Source organism: Erythranthe guttata, chromosome 12, assembly GCF_056151865.1.
Source record: "Erythranthe guttata isolate IM_541 chromosome 12, IM_541, whole genome shotgun sequence".
Classification (NCBI taxonomy): Eukaryota; Viridiplantae; Streptophyta; class Magnoliopsida; order Lamiales; family Phrymaceae; genus Erythranthe; species Erythranthe guttata.
Window position 1 is genome coordinate 3,477,861 of NC_142544.1, and position 22,209 is coordinate 3,500,069.

The 22,209-nt window shown below is 33.3% G+C and overlaps 2 protein-coding genes and 2 long non-coding RNA genes across 4 annotated transcripts; all 4 read left to right on the forward strand.

The window, feature by feature from the left end:
- The first annotated feature begins 3,550 nt into the window (after positions 1–3,550).
- On the forward strand, positions 3,551–4,803 carry LOC148766247 (uncharacterized). Its single transcript, XR_016034832.1, has 2 exons — positions 3,551–3,908; positions 4,383–4,803. It is a non-coding gene; the product is annotated as an uncharacterized LOC148766247 (long non-coding RNA).
- Positions 4,804–6,114: 1,311 nt separating this feature from the next.
- Positions 6,115–7,237, forward strand: ECI1 (delta(3), delta(2)-enoyl CoA isomerase 1). Its single transcript, XM_012988998.2, has one exon. The coding sequence runs from the start codon at positions 6,217–6,219 to the stop codon at positions 6,976–6,978; it is 762 nt and encodes a 253-aa protein (XP_012844452.2). The 5' UTR covers positions 6,115–6,216; the 3' UTR covers positions 6,979–7,237.
- A 2,859-nt stretch (positions 7,238–10,096) lies between these two features.
- On the forward strand, positions 10,097–12,543 carry LOC148766248 (uncharacterized). Its single transcript, XR_016034870.1, has 5 exons — positions 10,097–10,147; positions 10,909–10,987; positions 11,326–11,776; positions 11,855–12,118; positions 12,244–12,543. It is a non-coding gene; the product is annotated as an uncharacterized LOC148766248 (long non-coding RNA).
- A 4,401-nt stretch (positions 12,544–16,944) lies between these two features.
- LOC105964477 (uncharacterized) lies at positions 16,945–20,344 on the forward strand. The gene is made up of 3 exons (XM_088826894.1): positions 16,945–17,294; positions 17,818–17,889; positions 18,096–20,344. Exons 1-3 carry the CDS (start codon positions 17,285–17,287, stop codon positions 20,213–20,215), a joined length of 2,202 nt encoding a protein of 733 aa, XP_088683020.1. The 5' UTR covers positions 16,945–17,284; the 3' UTR covers positions 20,216–20,344.
- Positions 20,345–22,209: the final 1,865 nt, after the last annotated feature.

The following is a 22,209-nucleotide window of genomic DNA, read 5'->3' on the forward strand; positions in this document are numbered from 1 at the left end:
TATTTCCTCGTTTCTGAAATGTTTTGTGTCAGAAACTCAAAAACACCTGTTGGATACCTTAGAGCCATGTTGCAATTTCTAAAAAAATAGAAACATATTTGAATAGTATTTTTTTTTTCAAATATTTTAATTATTTCCCAATTGTTTAAATGATTTAATGATCAATTGCAAATTGATAGTTGATTGTAAAATTTATTTTGAATATGCTTGTATAAAAATGTATAAAAAGAATTTACAAATAATAAAAAAAACTTTGAGCATCTTCCACCCTAATCACCATTTTTTACCAAATCCCATTTTTTGTGGTGAAAAAAATGGGTTTATCTTCCACCCTTAACACACCATTCTATAATTTCACTACTTTTGGTGAAGAAATAGTGCATTTGGTCTCCCACCAATTCCAGCAAATTTTACACTAAACAATAAAATAATAATATTTCACCATATTCCTATTTATAGAGAATAGCATTTGGTTTGGTCTCCCATGGTATTTCATAAAATATATCACAAAATTATAAATTTAATGTTAATCATAATTTTAATCTATTTTAATTGTAAAATTATTGATTATAGATCCGATTATAAGTAATAATTTTATTGATTATATAATCTTAGAATTATATTAAATTTTAAAAAACTATTGAAACATGAATGAAAATCGACGTAAATTATTATACATATAATAAAACCACACATAAACAATAATTTCATAACTAAATGCATAAAAATATTACAACACGATTTAAAAAAAAACATTACAACATTTTTTTGGCCAAGACAAATTATTGCATTGATAATTTTGAAGGTCAAAGGGGCCTCATCAAAACCTTGTTTGACCTAACAAGGAAAGAGTACCCCTTATTAGCATAGGGTCTCATTCACCATTATTGTCGTCATCATCTTCAACACCATCTAGTTGGTCGCGTTTATCCCACAAATGTACTACCAGCCTTCTTCTTAGTTCATTATGTTCTCCTTGATTTATCAGATTTATATCTCTTGAAAGTTCAGCTAGAGGGACAATGGGTGAACTTTCATAGTCAAGAATGGCGTTTAGATATCCACTACGTTCCTCCTCAACTATCATATTGTGCATAATAATGCATGCAAACATGACATCATGTAAGTCTTTTTTATTCCAGAATCGAGCCGCTCCTCTAATAATTGCAAACCGAGCTTGTAGAACTCCAAATGCTCGTTCTACATCTTTGCGATATGATTCATGTTTCTGTACGAAATAAGTTTCTTTGGCGCCTTTGGGTATACGAATGACTTGTACTAAAGTTGACCATTTAGGGTAAATATCTTCAGCTAGATTATAACTGACATCATAATTCCTACCTTTGTTCGAATAATTAACTGGTATAGATGTACCATTTTGTTAATGCTTGAAATAGAGTTGATTTTTGTAGGACATTGACATCGTTATTTGTACCTGGGAGGCCAAAGAATGCACGCCATATCCAAGCATCATGCGATATTGCTGCTTCAAGTATGATAGTGCATTTTTTGTTGCGTCCGTCGTAGGGGTGGGAACGAGCCGAGCTCGAGCCGAGCTCGACTCTTTTGGCCAGCTCGAGCTCGAGCTTGAGTCCATGCTGCCGAGCTCGAGCTCGTCGAGCCAATATTTTTAGGCACGAGCTCGAGCTCGAGCTTATTTAGGTGAGCTCGAGCTTGAGCTCGAGCTCATTTAATTTTAATTTTAATTTTTTTTAATTTTTTTATTATTTAATTTTTTATTCAAATCATTTAATTTTTTTATTAAAAATTATTTATAAGAAAATAAAAAAAATTATAAAATAAATAATGAACTCTAGTTATATATATTTTTAATTTTTCTATTATTATTATTATGAATTATTTAAGTAATATAGATTTGTTTCTATTTAAATACTAGAAATATTAATTATTATAAACTATTTACTATTTAGTTAATAATAATAATAATAATAAGAATATATATATATATATATATATATATATATATATATATATATATATATATATATATATATATATATATATATATATATATATATATATATATATATATATATATATATATATATATATATATATATATATATATATATATATATATATATATATATATATATATATAATAAAAAATAAAAATAAAAAAAGTAGGCAGCTCGCGAGCTGTCGAACAACTAAGTTTGGGCTCGACCTCGAGTTCGAGCTTTTGTCGAGCCGACCCATCGAGTTCGCGAGCCGGCTCGGCTCGTTTACCACCCCTAGTCCACGGTATGCCCCTGCATGAGCTGTTGGGTATGATGATGATGATCATAATAATAATAATAATAATAATAATAATAATAATAATAATAATAATAATAATAATAATAATAATAATAATAATAATAATAATAATAATAATAATAATAATAATAATAATAATAATAATAATAATAATAATAATAATAATAATAATAATAATAATAATAATAATAATAATAATAATAATAATAATAATAATAATAATAATAATAATAATAATAATAATAATAATAATAATAATAATAATAATAATAATAATAATAATAATAATAATAATAATAATAATAATAATAATAATAATAATAATAATAATAATAATAATAATAATAATAATAATAATAATAATAATAATAATAATAATAATAATAATAATAATAATAATAATAATAATAATAATAATAATAATAATAATAATAATAATAATAATAATAATAATAATAATAATAATAATAATAATAATAATAATAATAATAATAATAATAATAATAATAATAATAATAATAATAATAATAATAATAATAATAATAATAATAATAATAATAATAATAATAATAATAATAATAATAATAATAATAATAATAATAATAATAAGTAATGTATTTACCTTTTAAACACTAATTCGTTAATTAACACTGATATATTTTCTATAAATATGTTTATAAATTGGTAATCGCATGAAATTAGTTAATATAATAATTTTATATACTAATTATAAAATGGTGTTAATTACACCAAATTCTATTTTAATTTCTATATATTGATAGAAAAAATAGGATTTGGTGAAAAAATTGGTAAAATAGTGATAGGGTGGGAGTTGCAAATTTCTTCACCAAAAAATTTGGTGAAAATATAGGATTTGGTAATATGGTGATATGTGGGTTGACCACAATTGGAGACTAAAACTAAATCATTATAATTTTAGATGTAATGGTGATTTAGTGATTTAAGTTGAGAGGTTAAAAACACCTGAATTAGATGAAAAAAATAGGAAATAGTGACGGGTGGAAGATGTCCTTATGTATGTCTATATAGAATATTTATACATATACCTCTATATTTTAATATTTACAACATTTTCCCCAAGTTCCCGAATCCGTTTCCCCATTATCTCATATAGTCGTTTCTGTATCCGTACTACATAATGTATAACTATAAGGTGTATGTCATCAGGTGTAATTTTCCGTATCGCTGTTTCTATCCGTGACAACACTAGTGTTTGTAGATGATTTATTTTTAGGGTTTATTAGGGATAACCCCCTTGTTCATATTTTCTAATGAGGTAGATCCAATTAATTTTTCCCTTTTTGATATACACCCAAATATGCCAACTTGGCACAATATATTATTTAATTTCCCTTTAATACCCCTGCTTTATTTTTGAACGGCATTTATTTCCTTAACTACGTGATATCAGATTGCTGATACGTTGCCTAAAATCACGGAATAAAATTACGTGAGTATATTGGCGGTTTCGTTATTATCACAACGTGTACAATCGGTTTTGAAGAATTTCTCCATCGATTCATCGTTTCTATCGGCTTTGAAGAAGTTTTCACCGGCGTGGAGGTAGGTTCGGATCTGAGCGTTCATCGTTGTCCGTCGTTAAGCGGGTATGAACTTTTTTTTTGTTTTTATTTTCGCTGTATTTTTGTGCGGGGGTTGTTGTGTTATGGGGGGTAGACATTTTAAGATTTGTGTTGATACGTTGATTATATTGGTAGTAAAGTAGATCGTTTCTTAAAAAAATTACGTCGTCACATATACATCCTTATTTTGTCTGATGATGTTTGTTTGGAAGAGGATTCACATAGTTGCCAGAGGATGGTTCACGCAGTCGGACCAGAGTTGTTTTATATGAGTGTCGTAGTTGGTTTACGCAGTAATCGAAATAAATATTTGGTGTGGTCGAGTTGATGAAGTTGAAACTGACTGATAGTTGTTTTGTTTGTTTACAGCAGTCGATTTTAATGTATTCGGTAGTACATTGGAATGTATTTGGTAGTCTATTTAATCAATTATTTGTATTCTGCATTTTTTAAGTTCATATGATGCTGAAGTTGTTATTTCTGATGATGATGGAACAGGGGGTGGGGGTGAACTAGTTGGAGCCGTTGATGCCACTGGAAGTGAGGCATTGAATGCAGGCTTTGTGCAGTTGTTCGAAGAAGAAGTCGACTGCATTCCTGATGATAGCGACGAGGACATAAACTCAATAAATTCAAATGATTCCGATGGTTGTTATTTTCCAAACCACCCTAAGATTTGATATGTTTAATTAATGTCGTGTTTACGATGTAATGGCTCGGTAACTTCGGTTAAGTGTTAAACCGTTGTAATACAGTAGTATACTATTATGAATACCGTATGATACTACCATTATCATTTTATTATACTATTATGAGATTATTAATGTACTAGAGTTTTTTAACTCGACATATTGGTTTGATTGTGTTATGATGTGTTTTAAGTATTTTATCAAAACCCTAGATTGAAATTATGAGATTATTAATGTACTATTTTATTGGTTATGTTGGAATTACTTTACGTTGGTTTTGTTCTCAATGTTCTTGTCATTTCAGTGGTATATTGTTTGTAACACAATTTCATATGACTACTATAACCGTAATATACTATCATAGCAGATTAATGTACTATATGAAATTATTAATATACTATGTGGTTGAATAATACGGGATCCATAGTCGATTAACGAGATCCATAGGCGAATTAGATCAATGAGATAGTCTATTACATGATATGTGATAGTCTAACAATATTAAAACACAAATCCGCCGCCATCACTTATCAGATCTAGGATTATGTTGATTCTTCGGCCCAATAGTCAAATAACTAAACCCATAGTCGAATTAGATATATGAGATAGTCTATTAAATGATATGAGATAGTCTATTAATTTTAAAACACAAATCCGCCGCCGTCACTTCTCAAATCTAGGGTTTGATGATTCTTCGGCCCATAGTCGATTAACGAGATCCATAGTCAAATTATATCAGTGGGATAGTCTATTAAATGATATGAGATAGTCTATTAATACAGATGTAATTCGACTATGCATCTCGTTAATCAACTATGGGCCGAAGAATTATCAAAACCCTAGATTTGAGTAATCCTAGATTTGAGTAACCCTAGTTTGGAGCAGTGACGGCGGCGGCGACGGCGGCCAACGACGATATCACTCCTAAATTGATTGTTACGACCTTTGGAGGCGGGAGCGGCGGAGGTCTTGGTCGTTTTTGGCGGTCTTGGAGGTGGAGGTGGTCGGATGTGGTGGTGGTGGAGGACTAGGCGGTGGTGGAGGTGTTGCTTATGGCCAATATCGTTGTTATCGTCGTTGGCCACCGGCGACAACGGTGATGGAGGTGGCGGCGGTTGGAGGGAAGCGGCGAACCCGGCGGGAAAATAGGGAGGGATTTCGGAGTGCAGAAAATCGTCAATCGCCGGTGTATACGTACATTTCTGGTTTTCTTTGGGACGTTTGCAGATTTTGGTAGTGGGTTTGTGGGGATAGTGTTTTAACGGGAAAATAGGGAGGGATTTGATATTATTTCAAAAGGTAAAGTAACGGGATTTGTGGGATTTGATTGAGGGTACTGATGTAATTTAGAAAAATATGGGTTTTTATCAAAATGACAAATTTGAGTTTGGGTCTACCCTATTATTTGTAAGACTAAGGGGGTTATATCTAATAGACCCTTATTTTTATCATATATACTTGCACTTAATTTTGTGCAACATAAATCTCTTTTTTTTTTCTTTTTTTTTTTGACCTTTTCCTTAATTTTGTGCAACATAAATCTCATTTAATTTATTATTTGACCTTTTTCCTTAATTTCTCTCTCTCTCCTCTCTCCTTCCCCACAGCCCACACACTTCCAGTGTGTGACGACCGGAGTTGGGATGTGCAGTTTAGAGAAACGCGGCGATCTATTCATCCTCACAATCACCGGGGACGATGAACACCGCCTCAACCCGACCCTAATCGACTCTATCCGGGCCGCCCTCAACCGGGCCAAGTCCGAATCCGAGTCAACGGGCCCGACTGCGCTCATCACCACATCCGAGGGTAAGTTCTTCTCAAACGGGTACGACCTTTCGTGGTCCGGTTCAGACCCGGACCCGGTTCGGAAGCGAACCGGAGTCCGGTCCAAGGAGATGTCCAGGAAACTCCGCCTCCTGGTCGAGGAACTCATCTCCCTCCCCATGCCGACCATCGCCGCCGTCACCGGCCACGCCTCCGCCGCCGGATTCATCCTCGCCCTGAGCCACGACTACCTCCTGATGCGTAACGACCGAGGGTTTCTGTACATGAGCGAGCTCGACATCAAGTACAAAATCCCCAATTGGTTCGTGACGGTGGTGAAGAACAGGATCGCCTCTCCGTTGATCTGGAGGAGCGTGGTTCTGACGGCGGCGAAAATCACGGCGGCGAAGGGGGTGGAGTGGGGAATTGTCGATTCGGCACACGAGAGCGCCGCCGAGACTGTGGAGGCTGCGGTTGGATTGGGAATGGATTTGGTTAGCAGGAAATGGGACGGAGAAATATATGCCGGCAATCGGAGGGCTGTTTTTTCCGATGTGTTGGCGGCGCTTGCCTCCGACGAGACGGTGGGGGATTTCTCCGGCGGGAATGTGGATCCGGCGGCGGTATCAAAATTGTGAACCCCATTTTATTATTATTATTATTATTAAACTTGAAAAATATATTATTGGATTTGAGAATTTTATGCAAAAACTAGATAAATAAAGTGTATTATTAGTTGGATTCATACTAACCGTGGAAATTGGGACGCAAAATCCGATTTCAATTCCATTTTTTTTTTTTATGATTTTGGAATAGTGTATTTCATTCCGAATTACGAAAATTCAGATTTTGATTCCTATTTAATTGAAATTGGAATATGTATGGAATTTTGATTTTTGATCTGATTTTAATTTTCAAAATAATTATGAATATTCCTATTTTTCTCGAAAAATTATATACTTATAATATCAATGTTATTATATATTTATATGTTTTTTTTTTGAAGAAGAAAGGACAATTTTATTAGGTATACGGTGCCAAACTTGAAGGAAGGATAAACCCTTCGGTACAAGAAAGGTCATGTGATTTAGCAATAGCATTAGTGCCAATTTAATAAAAACAAATGAAACAAAATCTTAATTACGAGCAAGAGTTAAACACCCCTCAATGATAGTGCCAAATGGGGTTATTTACACAAGGCTGCATATATATGTAATACTAATTCCACTTGTGCAAGACCAAATTAAAGAAAGATTTCAAAAGATTTTATTTTATTAAGATGAAATGACAAATATACCCATAATTAAATTGACTTTTGTTTGCTCGTGCAAGACCAAATAACAAATAATAGAGAAAAAAAAAACAAAGAAAACGTGAAATTAAAAAAACCTAGCACCCCCCTCCCCCCGTGAAACCCTACCATACGCCCAAGCTCCGCCCGCCGACCACCGCTCTTGATGCGACGTTCTTGATGTCTTGTACATATTTTTGAAACCTTGGATGAATTTGAACAATAAACTGTGTCTTTGCATGCGCCTTTTGCTATAAAAAATAAATAAATATTAGAACAAAAAGTAATTGGAAAATAGAAAGTTAAAAAAAATATGAAACAACTAAATTTCGACATTAAGGTGTTGAATATATGTCCATAAATTCGACCACCTTAATGTTGAAATTTAGTATATTTGGACTAATTTGCTAACAGTTTAATTTCTACACTAAGGTGTCGATATTGAACTCCAAAATCGACATCTCAATTTCGATTTTTACCTATAAAATTCGATATGTACATGTCGACCACGTCTGCGCGGGATTTTTTTATAAAAATAATATGAAACAACTAAATTTCGACATTAAGGTGTCAAATATATATGTCCATAAATTCGACACCTTAATGTCGAAATTTAGTATATTTGGACTAATTTGATAACAGTTAAATTTCGACACTGAGGTGTCAATTTTGTACTCCGAAATCGACATCTCAATGTCGATTTTTACCTATAAAATTCGACATGTACATGTCAACTGCGTCTGCGCGGTATTTTTTTGGAAAAACGATATTCTAGCTAAAAAACATAAATGCATACCTTCTTGGGTTCTTTCACCGTAGAATATTCTATTTTGATGTCTTCTGACTCCATACTTGCCATATTTGTAAAATTTGTTGAGTTTTGATGATTTTAAATGTTTAGGTTTTGTGGGTTTTGGAAGATGAAGAAGATGAAAGTTGGTTTTGTGGTAGAGTTTTTTGTGTTTTTGAGTTTTTGGTATTGCACATTTGGAATTTTTGTATTTTTTTAACAAGTAAGGGTATTATAGTATATATACATTGAAATTTTTAATTTGGCCTTGCACAAGTGGAATTAATCTTGCATATAGCCGCAACCTTTACACAAATGGTGTAACAGTACAAAGGGTTAACAAAAATGGTGTGGTTTTTTTTTTTTTTTTGCAATTTACAAAAGTGGCGTATGTTTCCACTGGGATAGGCGATTTCTAGCAAATCTGACAACATGGGGAATTGTGCCAAAAGAAATAAGCTATTTATTTTTTTTGTTTGGTAGTGATTAACGGCTGAGATTGGAAGGAAGAAAATGAACGGCTGAGATCGGTGCAGATTATTCACGGACTTAGATCGCACTCTACATAGACGATTTCTATAAAAGCAGAAAACACCTCTAGCATAGGCGATTTCTGCATAACAAAGGTGGGGCCCCAATTATGCCTTTATTTCAGCAGGTGGAAGGAGGAGGGGAGTTTGGCTCAATAAATCCCAAGGTTGTAAAAATCGGTAATCGGGTCCGAGTCGGTCAGGCACCGACTCACGATTAATCGGTGCGGCGGTGATTAATCGGTGATAAATCGGAAATAAATCGGTTTTTAAAATTTAATATAATATATTTCTAAATATTATTTATAAATACTCCAAACATATGTAAAAAGATATTTAAACATAGTTATATCTCCATCATGTATATATCCTAATAACATAATAAAAGTTTAATAATCATAAGATAAAAATAATACATAAATATCCTTATAAAATATAAATAAAAAAACAATTTTTTTGAATTTACATTTATTCTTGAACATTCGTGGCATACATCATTAGTTCTTTCACAATAACAATTAACATAAACAAAATAAGGCATAAACTCATATTTTCTTTTATTAAAATCCAACTTTTATATTGAATTATAAAATAAAATTAAAAAAAAAAAAAAAAAAAACCGATTTTTAACCGATTTTTGACCGATTTTTTGCCACCGAGTTTGACCCGCCTTAAAGGTTTGACCGCCTCAGACCGCCTCGGACCGACTTAGACTGCCTCGGACCGACTCAGACCGCCTAAAACCGCCTCACAGGCAAAAAACCGATTTTTCAAACCTTTACACGAAAATCGTAAAGGTTTTGGACCGCCTCGGCCGAGGCGGCCGATTAACCGGCCGCCTCGACCGATTTTTAGAACACTAATAAATCCCTCTTCTTCTTCTCCATTCTCCACACTTCTTCCAATTCTAAATAGGTATTTTCCAGTTCTTTTTTTTTTTCTTTTTTTCTTAGCAATTTTTTTTAATAACTTTGTTTACTTTTTTAAAAACATGCGGTTGTTATTATATTTTTATATTAACTTAATCTATTTATTTATATATTTTCTGTTCTGCAAAACAAAATTAAAAAATACAGGTATGCTTAATTAGTTTTTTAATTTTCGTTTTTTTAATTTGTTTGTGAACTATTGTACTAATTTTATTATGTTATTTTAATTTTTTTTTTTTTGCAGAAGGTGAAAATAAAAATACGAAGGTATGTTCTAATATGTTTTAGTATATGTAATTTTTTAATTTTAATATGTAAAAATTTGAACATATTTTTTTCGGGTTTTATTGGTTGAGTTATTTCATAGTGCGCGGGTTGAAGAAACGAACCAATTTAATGATGTTGTTTGCTTAATTTTAAGTTCGAATTAAATATATATAGCAAATTTAATTCGTGAATTGATATATATATATATATATATATATATATATATATATATATATATATATATATATATATATATATATATATATATATAATATTAAAAGTAATTGTACATATATTAAAATAGTTTACTTAATTTAATGTGTGAGTTGATTTATATGTATATTAAACATGGGAATTTATATATTAAATTGATTTAATTTCTTAAAATATTTCGGTTTTGATATTTTTATTTATTGCTACATTTATTTTATTTAATACAGTTCTTGATATAGTAATAAATAAATAGACCTATTTATTACTTAATATATTCTTATTTATTTAGTTATTGACTTATTTCTTATATATAGTTATTTTTTATTTTTAAACAAATAAAATTATTTTATTTATTTCTTTTTAATGAAATATTTGTAGGTAATTTAATTTTAGGTAATTTTACATTCGTAGTTCCATTTTTTATAAAATTAGTTAGTTTTTAACTTGTTTTTCGGGAACATTATTGCTAAAATAATATATAATTGAATAGTGTGTGCTTTTGATTTTTTTGTGTGAATATTAAGAAGTTGTACTATTTTTTTTGTTAGATTGTAATTGAACGGAAGGATCGAGTTGTGTTCGAAGAGCAGATGAATTGTTTAACATCTAATCATATACTAATTTCAGGTATTTTATAGTGCTTTTCATAAATTTGTGACACGTTATTCATTGCGTAAAATGTGGTACTAGTATAATTATTAAGATAATATAATTATGTTGTTTGGGTCTTAGAACTGTATATAGTTAAACGAATTTTAATACTATTTGTTTGATAATAATTTTTTTAATTATTCATAGTTGTTTTCACCAAAAAGAATAGGTGAATTTAATGGCACCTAATAACAGCAGAGTCAAAGTAATCGTGTATATTGGGGGTAATATAATTCAAGATGATTGCTTGGTGGAATACGATTGTTGATAATGTTGTTGATAATATTCGCAAATTTCCTAATATTTTTTTACAGTTCATTTGGATTCCATATAACACCATTGATGTTGAGTACCAAGAATTGGTTTCGGATTCGACGATTGTTTCACCATTATTTTTTGATGTCTAGTTGTTCACTTATTTGTTATTCATGAGTGGAGATGCATCGCCCGGAGAGAGTATTACGATAATTCGGGAAGGTCCAGCCAATTCCGTCACATCCTACAGATGTTATGTCCAACCAATTACATGATTTGACTCGTCAAGGTCGATCGGGTATGGATTGGAGCGAGTATTTGAGTACATATGTTGCTAAATGGCAACAAAGATTTTAGACCGACGTCCTATTTCAACCAATCAATGGACAATATACAGAGGATGGTTATGAAGCATGGTATGATGAGCACACTCATCGTTTTATATCACCGATTGACGATTTGACGAGCATTAGTTTTCAGACTGGAGATCGGATGATTATGAATTTGGTGGTACGTAATATTTTATATCAACCATGCAATTACATACAACTACTCGATTTCTATAACTTATTTTGTAATTTATTTCAGGCTACTCGACTAGCCTCAATGAGCACCAATATGCCAGAAATGCAGCCTATGATCAATATGCTCAACAGGACCGAGATACCTTCTACGAATGTCCAGGATGGAGGAAGAATGAGGACTCACAACCGCACTCAAAGGTCTATAAGAGACAGGAACAATTTCACTTCCCGAGATAAAGATGTTGCCGGTCCTTCCACGTACCTATATTATGCCGGTCCTTCCACACACCGAGATGAGCCGGCCCATCCACACTTCGAAATGAGCCCGGTACTTATCCTGATTCTAATGATGATGTTTATATTCCGACCATATTTCAAATGGACACACCAGTAACCCATACCAGCCTGCTATGAACATGTATTCATGGAGTGAATTTTTTTATCTCAATTTAGGATATTTACAAGGTGACCAATCTACACATATGCATTTCAATGTTTCTTCCGTTCCCTATCACCTCCCATCACCTCAAGGTCATTCTACCGAGAACTATGTTGCGGACGCTATTGAAGAGGATATTCCGCACGAACCAGTGGGTAGAGTGCGTAGAAACATGCGTTCACCTAGATGTGGGACCGCCGGACGTCTCGGACGTCACTGATGCATTTTTTAAGTGTTTTAGATATTTTGTAGTAGTTGACATTGTGTATTTGATATCTATGTATTCTTATATTTATGTGATTTTTATTTAATTATGTGTGACTTTAAATTTTAAATTCTCAATTTAGAACAAAAAATTATTATTATATATATATATATATATATATATATGATTTAAAAAAAAAAAGAGGAATCACATGTAGCAGAAGCGATTTCTGCCAGGTGAATTATTTTATCAGATTGGCAAGAAATCGTCTCTCCTAGTGAAGACATACGCCACTTTTGAAAATTGCAAAAAAATCACAAAATTTGTGTTAACCCTTTGTACTGTTACACTATTTATGTAATTAACCCTGATAAATGACTACAAATTTAGAATTTTCTGAATTTTGATTCCTAGTTTTGCTGATTTTCTGTTAGAATTAGGTTTTGTCTATCGAAAAGAGGAACTTGTCCGAATGTGCTAATTAGATTTTCTGAATCTCTAAGAGTCTCTAGATGCACACGCTGTAGTCAAAAGTTTGTAAGTTTGTTACAAACTTTTGTAGGAGACTTATGCCACCTCAGCATCTCCATGTGCGTGGCAAGTGTCTTCAGTTGCATGCTCATGCCCGTTGATCCTTCTCAGCTTTCCAGCTCCAACTTGAATCATTCTCCAACATAGTAAGAAAATTATAAGTTGCCAGACAATGGCGTAGTTGGTGGAAGATAGCGCAAACTTGTATCACATGGTTAACCTAATGCATGCAATTTACATCTCTTGTATAATTAATAGGCCACTTTACAAATAAGTCCATTAATGAGTACTTATTCATAAAGATGTCCACATAATGAATTCTTTACGAAAAAATCAACACATGGTCAGAGGTTTGTAAAAGACTAAAATAGCCCCTCACACTTTAATATGCTTCAATTTCATCCTTTAATTTAATATAACCTCAATTTGACACTAAATTTTACAAATTATTCAATTTTGACCCAAAACACATTTTTATGGGCAATTTCGTCCGACACCGCCGGTCTCCGGCGTTGCCTTTTTTTTGTCTTCCTGATATTTCCGTCGGTTTTTGGCATTGACCGCCGCTCCAGCGTTGACTTTTTCGATTTTTTTTCCTTCCTGATTTTTCCGCCACCGGTTTCCGGTGTTGACCGGCGGTCAGCGCCGGTCTCCGGCGTTGACTTTTGCGATTTTTTTTGTCTTTTTCTTTAACATCCTTTTGCCCCCCGTTTAAACAACAATATTCATGTGATTGACAGTAATATTAATTATATTACTGTTAAGCACAGTAAAATTAACTATACTACAGTTTAATACTGTAATATTGTTATATTAATCTCTAGCATAGTAATATTAACACAACAAAACTCATTATTATTGTGTAATAGAGTAATATTAATATGTTGACCGTTCAACAAAGGTAAACATAATAAAAAGCTAAAAAAATTAATATTACTGTGAGTGACAGTAATATTACTATAAAAACAGTAATATTACCGTCGACCACAGTAATATTATTGTGTTTATAGTAATATTACAATAATAGATAGGAATATTATTACGTTACTCCTTGAATAAGTCAAACAAATCAAAAACACCCAAAAAACTAATAATATTAATGTGGTACACAGTAATATTATTGTTTTTACAGTTATTTTACTGTCAACGACAGTACAATTACATAAATGTATTGTCAACGGCAGTACAATTACGTTAATGTACTATCGGTGACAGTATAATTACGTTAATTTACTGTCAGTGACAGTATAATTACGTTAATGACAGCACAATTACGATCAACGTCTAGCGACGGCCGTAAAAAAAATAATAATAAAAAAAGTCAACGCTGGAATCCGGCGGCGGAAAAAACATACCTTAAAAAGAAAATCGAAAAGTCAACGCTGGAGACCGGCGGCAAAAGAATAATTTTGAAAAAAAAGAGTCAAAATTGGATTTTTGTGGTCAAAATTGATTAAATTGAGGTTATAATTAAGAATTGAGTGTAGAGGATTGGGGCTAATTTTGTCATATACATGGATTTTTCCGTTATTTAAAATAAATATTAAAATAATGAACTTATTGGCGAAATATATATATCCTCTAAACCTATAATAATAAAGATGATTGGTTAGGGACTTATGCACGAAAATCCCTAATTAATAAACAATTGTATGAGTACACTGTGCACCTATAGGTTCCTTATAGACATTATATTAATATTTTTAAAACTAAAACTTTCTAATGAGTCCCACATGAGATGAATTCGAAATGCATATCATCCTAATTCTTTATTAGTTAATAACTAATAAATAAATTCAAATTGAACGGGCCAAATTAGAACTAGCATTTGAAAAAAAAAATCTTGGAAGTAAAAAACTAGTTTCAATTTTGTTTCAAGAAATTCGGATAAGAAAATCAGAAATTGGGAAAAAAAACTTATTCCAAGCTAAGAAATATTCAGATCGAAATCAACTGGTTCGGAAACTGAGTTATTTTATTCACGTATGGTAGTATAAAATAAATAATTGTATTGATGTTATCAATGTGATTTTCGGAAAGAAATTGGGAATTTTGGAAATTTTTCAGGAATTAAAATCATATATAAAATCCAAGTCAGCTCTAGTGCATAGGCAACTTAGGCCTATGCCTAGGGCCCCCAAACTATCTCCAATATCCACAGGGCCCCCTAAATTATGTGTATTATAAATTAGGGTCCCTAAATTTGATTTTTTTTTTAATATATTTTCATAAACTAAACAAAAATATTTATACGACAGCCAAATTGTAGAAAATAGAACATAAGATCTAATAATTTTAATATTTGCACTTCAAATAATAAGAAAATACCAAAAAAATATTTAATTTTAAATTAAAAAATTAATATAAGGGCCCCAGAAAAAAAAATTGCCTAGAGCCCTATATGGACTTGAGCCGGTCCTGATAAAATCAGAATTTGAATTTTCAAAATTCAGGATGAAAATATTGTTCAAAATTGTTATATCCGGATAAAATTGAAAGAATTCAAAACTTTCATTCTAATTTCCACCCGTAATATAAATTTAATAAATCCATTATTATATGAATTTGAGATCTTTAACTCTTGTCTCCTAAAATAGCATGATTCGTTAGACAAAATCTATAAGAAAATTTAAGGTGTAATGTACGAACCAATTGAGCGCGTGCGAAAAAACCCACGTATGGGCGAGTGGGGACATGGGAGCACCCCCACTTGAAGTGGGACCGACCAACTGTTAAGGTTTGAGGTTTGAGTGTTCCTCCGCACATAATTTTATATTACCTGTTTTATTGCCCGTGACCTGTACAAATTAAGCTTCACCATTATTTGCAACTCCACCCCTTATACTTTACAAATTTACATTTTGAGCCCAAACCCTTGGATTCTTGTTTGTTTGGAAAAAAAGTTGTTTCAATATATGTGTTCATTGGTCGATTTAATCGAAATTTCAACACATATTGCATGACGGGAAATTTTTGGGAATTTGGTTCGGCATTCAGTTATTTGGTTTTGAAAGTTTTGGAATTTGGTACGTAATGAATATCGACTTTTTATAAACATATTTTTAAATTTTATTTGATATATTTTTTATTCATGAAGTATATTCAATATTATTTTGTTACTTGCATATTAAAAAAAAAAAAATTAATTATAATAATTTTTAATTTTGCTAAAGAAAGTGCTAATTACGTAATTACTGTACCACGCAAAGCATATAATTCAGTTCGGTATCGATATGAAATTTTGGTTATGTTTTACCAAATCAACACCCCTAGATTATTTCTTGTAAAGTTCAAGAAGTTGAAGGATTGGAGTGATAATTATCTGAACTACATTGCCCATGATGCAGGAATTCTTTATTGCCTACCTGGCCAAAATATTCTATATTTATGATGAAAATATTCTATATTTATAATGGGTAAAATACGGTCGATTACAAATTACAAAAAAATACTCTTCTTTAGATAATTTTACAATCATCTCTATTAATTATGAATTTTTTTACATGTTCACCCTTATGTGTCAAATTCAATATAATCTTCTAGATTCCATGGAATATTCTCTAATTTGTACCCGTTTTGTGCAAAAAATACAGTTTATGATCTACAGTGTGATATATACAAGCTAAGAACACATCTTATGATCATTTTGTTTCAAAATGTGGACCTCGAATGGGGTAAAACGGGTACAAACACATACAAAATATTCCACTAAATTTAACTCTATAAATGTGGACACGTAAGAATATTTATAGTTGAAAAAAAAATTATAATTAATTAAATACGAAGAGTTTTTTTTGTAATTTGAACTTATTTCAGATAATTACGTCTTAATTTACCCAAAAAAATATTGTTGAGAGAACATAATAAAAGCAGACAATTAGACAAACGTCAAAGAACAAGAAGCATGAAAACAAAAGCAAACAAACAAAAGTGAACATTACATTTTTTGATATATATATATATATATATATATATATATATATATATATATATATATATAAATAAATGGCATAGAAACTTGTGGGAGGCACCATCAACATCATCATTGAAACCAAACCCCCCTCTTCCAAACTATTCAATTCAATTTCTTTTTCGACCCTTTCAGAAAAATCTCTTCATTACATTCATTTTTCCATTACCAAAGCTTCTCTCTCTCTCTCTCTCTACTTTCTCTCTCCTCCATACACTCTTGTCTTGTTTCTTGAAAATTCTGGGGCCCACATTATATTATGCCTTGGCACTGTGTGAGAATGGTAGTTGGGTTTCAAGAATATTATTGTATTGTCTGAGATCTCCATTGAAGCAGCTTCAGAGAAAAGATGAGAACAGGTGGGTTTTCTTGTTCATCCTAATTACACACACTAGCACACACTGGGTTTCTCACACTTGCTTGTTTGTATCTATTATTGGTTTTTTTTTCTCCATCTTTGTAAGTACTTTCAAGATTCTGATACATGAGAAATCCCATTTAAGAGGAATAAATGAGCTGTAATAAAATTAAAAAATGGCAAAAAGGAAAAAAAAAGAGGAAGGTTGGTGTTATTGAATTTGAAGGTTGTACTTTGCTTTATGAATGTTGTACCTTGCTTTTATCACTAAAATCTTAGACAATGTGGTATTGATTAATCGTAGCCTTTCGCACACATTCGATTTCGTGAGAGGTCGGTGTTCGAATCCCTTTGAATGCGTTTGTTTGAATGACCGATTTTTTTTTTTTTTTTAATTTATATAAAATAAAGGTGGTACCTTGATTATGAATGTCAACTTAGATTTATGAATTGCTATAAATTTATGATGTCCTATGAAGAGTTTTAAGGTAACAGCTAACGGTTTTTTCGTTTATAATGTATAGGTATTCAAAAAAACGACACGGACTCGTCCCCTGGAACAAGTTTAGATGGAAGTTTCCGGAAGCCTGGATCCGGTACTTTCTTTGAATTCTTTAATTTATAGTTATTTTCGGCTTATATCTTTGCTCAAAGAAAATAGATACTTATCCGTTCGATGTCCGAGTTGCAAACCGATGTCGAAAATTTGCCGAATATTCCGTAATTTAGTAAACCTTCGTAAATGCTATAACTTTCAATTTGGCTTTCTACTTTTGACATCTTTCTTGATTCTTCCATGCAGCTTCTGCTCGTTCGAAATCAAGACCTTCAAGCAAATTCGTCCCGACTTCGAAAACAGTGCACAAACTCCTCAAGGAATATTCCACGAAGCTACTCGACCTCAACGTATTCACGGAGCATCTCCAAAATTGGGTGACGGATAATTTGTACAGTGAGGGCCCACACAATTTCGCCTCCCCCTTCTCACTCGATGAACTTCGCACATTCGACTTTGCATTAGAGGGTGTTCTATTTCAGCAGCTAATACGCATGCCTTGTCCACCTCATCACCCTTCGGACAACAACCTTAAAGAAGACGAGTTTCTTGCGCTCGAAGATTTTCTCCACACCGCCGCACAAGGGCTATGGCAAACTTTTTGGCACAAGAACAAACCTCTCCCGTTTTTCCTATCTTACCCTCGATATATAGGTTCCAAATTCTACAGTATCGAGAAGGCGAAATCGAGGGGGAGGCTCGGTGGGCTTTGTGGGGCCGCTTGGACGTCGAAAAGTAAAGCTCGTTGGGATGATGTCATTGAATTTATGTTATTTAAACAAAATCTTGACGAAAATGCCCTTTCTCCTAAGGTTATTTGTGAAGCTCTCTTCTATGGTGTTCATATGCTGTTTTCGAGGAGTTTGAGTGGGTACAAAAGTGTTGAAGAAACCGATTACGTTTTTGTGTCTATTCTCGACTCGAAATACGGAGGTGTTGTGAGAATCGGTGGTGATTTAGGCAAACTCGAGGTCGATTTGAGCAGCCCTTATAAGTCCATGGCCGATTGGATCACGTGTCATGCTGATGTCAGCGTATCTTGTGTGGATCGAATATGGAACGGGATGGGAAATGTGAATTGGGGAGATTTGGGAACTTTGCAGATACTTCTCGCGATGTATTACTCGATTGCTCGGTGGTGTGGGCCCGCGAGAAAGTCTATGGACTCGCTTGCGGAACACCATAGCCTCCGCCTCGAGAAGCGGAGGATGGAAACTCAGCTCGTCGAGTATGAAAACGAAAACGAAAACGAAAACGAAAACGCTCTTGTTCCTTATAGTAGCAACTATAATGGAGAAATCGTCGAAGTGGAGTACGAAAATAATCGGGATTCGAAAAGTAAAGGGGCCCGTTTGAGCCTTGTTCGTGGAGAAATGTTGGTGGTGGAAGATCGGAACGAGGGCTTAAAGAGTTTTCGAGTAGAAGAGGTTGTTAATGATGGTGGTGGAAATAGTAATTTTTCGTATATTGCCATCGCGGCCGACTCCTGCGCGGCGGAGGTGTTGAATTTGTTCGTCGGGGCCCACTCGTCCCGTCTGGAGCCCTCATGGGAGGACATGAATCTTTGGTACCAAGTGCAACGGCAAACGAAAGTACTCAATATCTTGAAAGAAAACGGTGTTTCGAGTAAATGTCTGCCCGAGATTATAGCTTCGGGCCGGGTCGTCCATGCGGGCCCGTGCGACAAGAAGGGCCCGAACGGATTTTGCGATCACCCGTGGTGTGGTACACCGGTGCTTGCCACGCGCCCGGTCGGAGATCCGGTTTCTTCTGTTGTCGGCCCGTTTTCGAGCGACGAAGCGACCCGTTTATGCCGGGATTGTTTAGCGGGTTTGCGGAGCGCGAAAACGTTAAATATCCTCCACGGAGATATCCGACCGGAGAATGTGATACGGGTCGACGAGTCGGGATTCGTGTTGGTCTCGTGGGGCCGGGCCGTATTGGAGGATCGAGATAGCCCTTCGCTAAATCTACGGTTCTCGTCTACCCACGCCCTAGAACATGGGAAGTTGTGCCCTTCTTCGGATATAGAGAGCCTCGTTTATCTAGTGTATTTTGTTGTTGGTGGATCGATGAAGGAGCAAGATTCGATAGAGTCGGCGCTGAGGTGGCGGAGGAGGTGTTGGGAGAAGCGTGCGATCCAACGGAAGCTGGGACAGGTGTCGCCTATCCTGAAGGCGTTTGCTGATTATGTGGACAGCGTTTGTGGGACAACGTACGCCGTCGATTACGATGCTTGGTTGAGGAGGTTGAATCTGGCCGTTGATGGATCGGATGATGGACGGGGGAAGATGGTCGAAGAGGGGGTGAGGGTTATGTGTGTGGCTGAGTCTTCGGGAACTTCTGGTGGTGGAAATTCTTTGTGATTTTTTATTTTTGAATTTTCCTTGGAGGTTTTGAATTGATTGATAATTGCATTTCATTGATTCATTATTTACTTAGTTTTCATCTGCATTCATTATTTAATCAAGTCAAATCAAGTTGTTTGATTAGAATTTTCACCGCAGATCTATACCAATAACTATTCACTAAAAAAACATACACATGGATGTGTGTTATTATGTGTAGATCAATGCAGGATCATTTTGTGTATTTCACTGAATGTAGCATCTAAAAAACCTATGATTCAATATCTCTGCGAACTTCCTACTAAAATCTATCCATTTAGCGAGTTGCGTGCTAAAAAAATGCGGATATGGGTTTTTGTTACCAATATTAATAATACGAAAAGTTTTTAGCAATTGGATATAACACGGTGATACTGCATACAATAAACTCGTTTCCAAATTGTATCTATTTTATTTATATATTAGTGCTTTTGTAAAGTGTCGGAAGTAGCTTTTGCTTCACCAAATATAGTTAATATTATAGTGAAAGCTACAAGATAAATTGTTGAGTTGTTGTATCACATATGAGAAAACAACAATATGTGATGAAACGGGGTTGTAAATTCATCTTAAGAGAACGACTCGTCGGTCGCAGTTCAACCCACATAAAGGTTCAACATCCTTTGATAACCGTTTTAAAAATGTATTCTAAAAACTTCTCGTGCTTTTCCAATTGCTAACAAATTGCATTGTGTATCTTATAGATATAATTCAAAATTTAAAAAATCACAAAATACATGATACGAACCCCGTAATACTCGTTAGAAGACTCAATACCTTATGCAAAAGCAAAATTTGGAATGTAAAAAACGATGGAATCAAATTGGCACAATTAAAGAATAATGAACATATAGCTGATCTACCAAATATCCATGGTTTATCATCATGATTAGCAACCACTATCGGAACAACTTCACAAAGAACTTCATCTTTGTACTTCTTAATAGAGAATGCAACAACTACTTGCTTATGCACCTTGAGTTCTCCATCAATATTAAACCATTGTAGCTCATAAGGTCTAGAATATTTAAAGTTTGAATAATCAAGTTTCCCACCAAAGTAATACGAACCACAAAAGTAGAACCACCTTCACCCTTATGGCACCAGTTATGAAACTATTATTTCTTTGCATCACGAAACCGTCTTCTTCGGCTTGTATTGGAAGAGTTTGGAATTCGATTAGCTTAGCAATCGCTCGATTACTTGGATGTATCGTATCATCATACGATTGAATATTAAATTTAAAAATAATTCAAGAAAATCATTTAAGTTTTAAATGAAGGAATTAATCCTGCATAAATCCCTATTGTACATGTGTTGTAGAAATCAAGCATCCATCAAAATTCCGTCCTATAATTAACGACATTAATTATTAGCGGATTGGATTTAAAAGGGGACTTCATAAGAAAAAAATAAAGCAAAGAATGTTTCACCCAGTAAATTACTCTCTTTTTTAAGAAGAAAAAACGTTGCAATTTTATTCAACTTGCTTTTCAGCAGATGCAATGTTACATATTGTAATAGAAAAAACATCCGGAACATAAGCTCCATCTTCGACAAAGCTGCTATTTCAGCCACTTGGTTTGTTTCTCTGAAAATGTATTGTATCTGAAAATGCTCGAACCACTCTCTCTCCTGCTTAATATCCTCAATAATATTTCCGTACATAGCTTCGAAAATTGCAGGTTCACAAATAACCTCCATCGAGTCACCTTCAAGTCCAATTCTTCTCCAATTATTTGTTCGATCCATTTCGACGGCCATGAACGCATCTTGAACTTCTGCCGCTGTGGGGTCCAGAGATTGTTTAATGCAGGGTTTTTCACATTTGCACAAATCTTAAGAATCTCAATGAATATATTTTGATTTTAGAAAATTAAATATTGTTACTAATCCATTCATAAAGAGCATTGAAAAGTTAATAAAAACACAATTGAAATATAAATAATGAATACAGTACTAAAATTATAAAG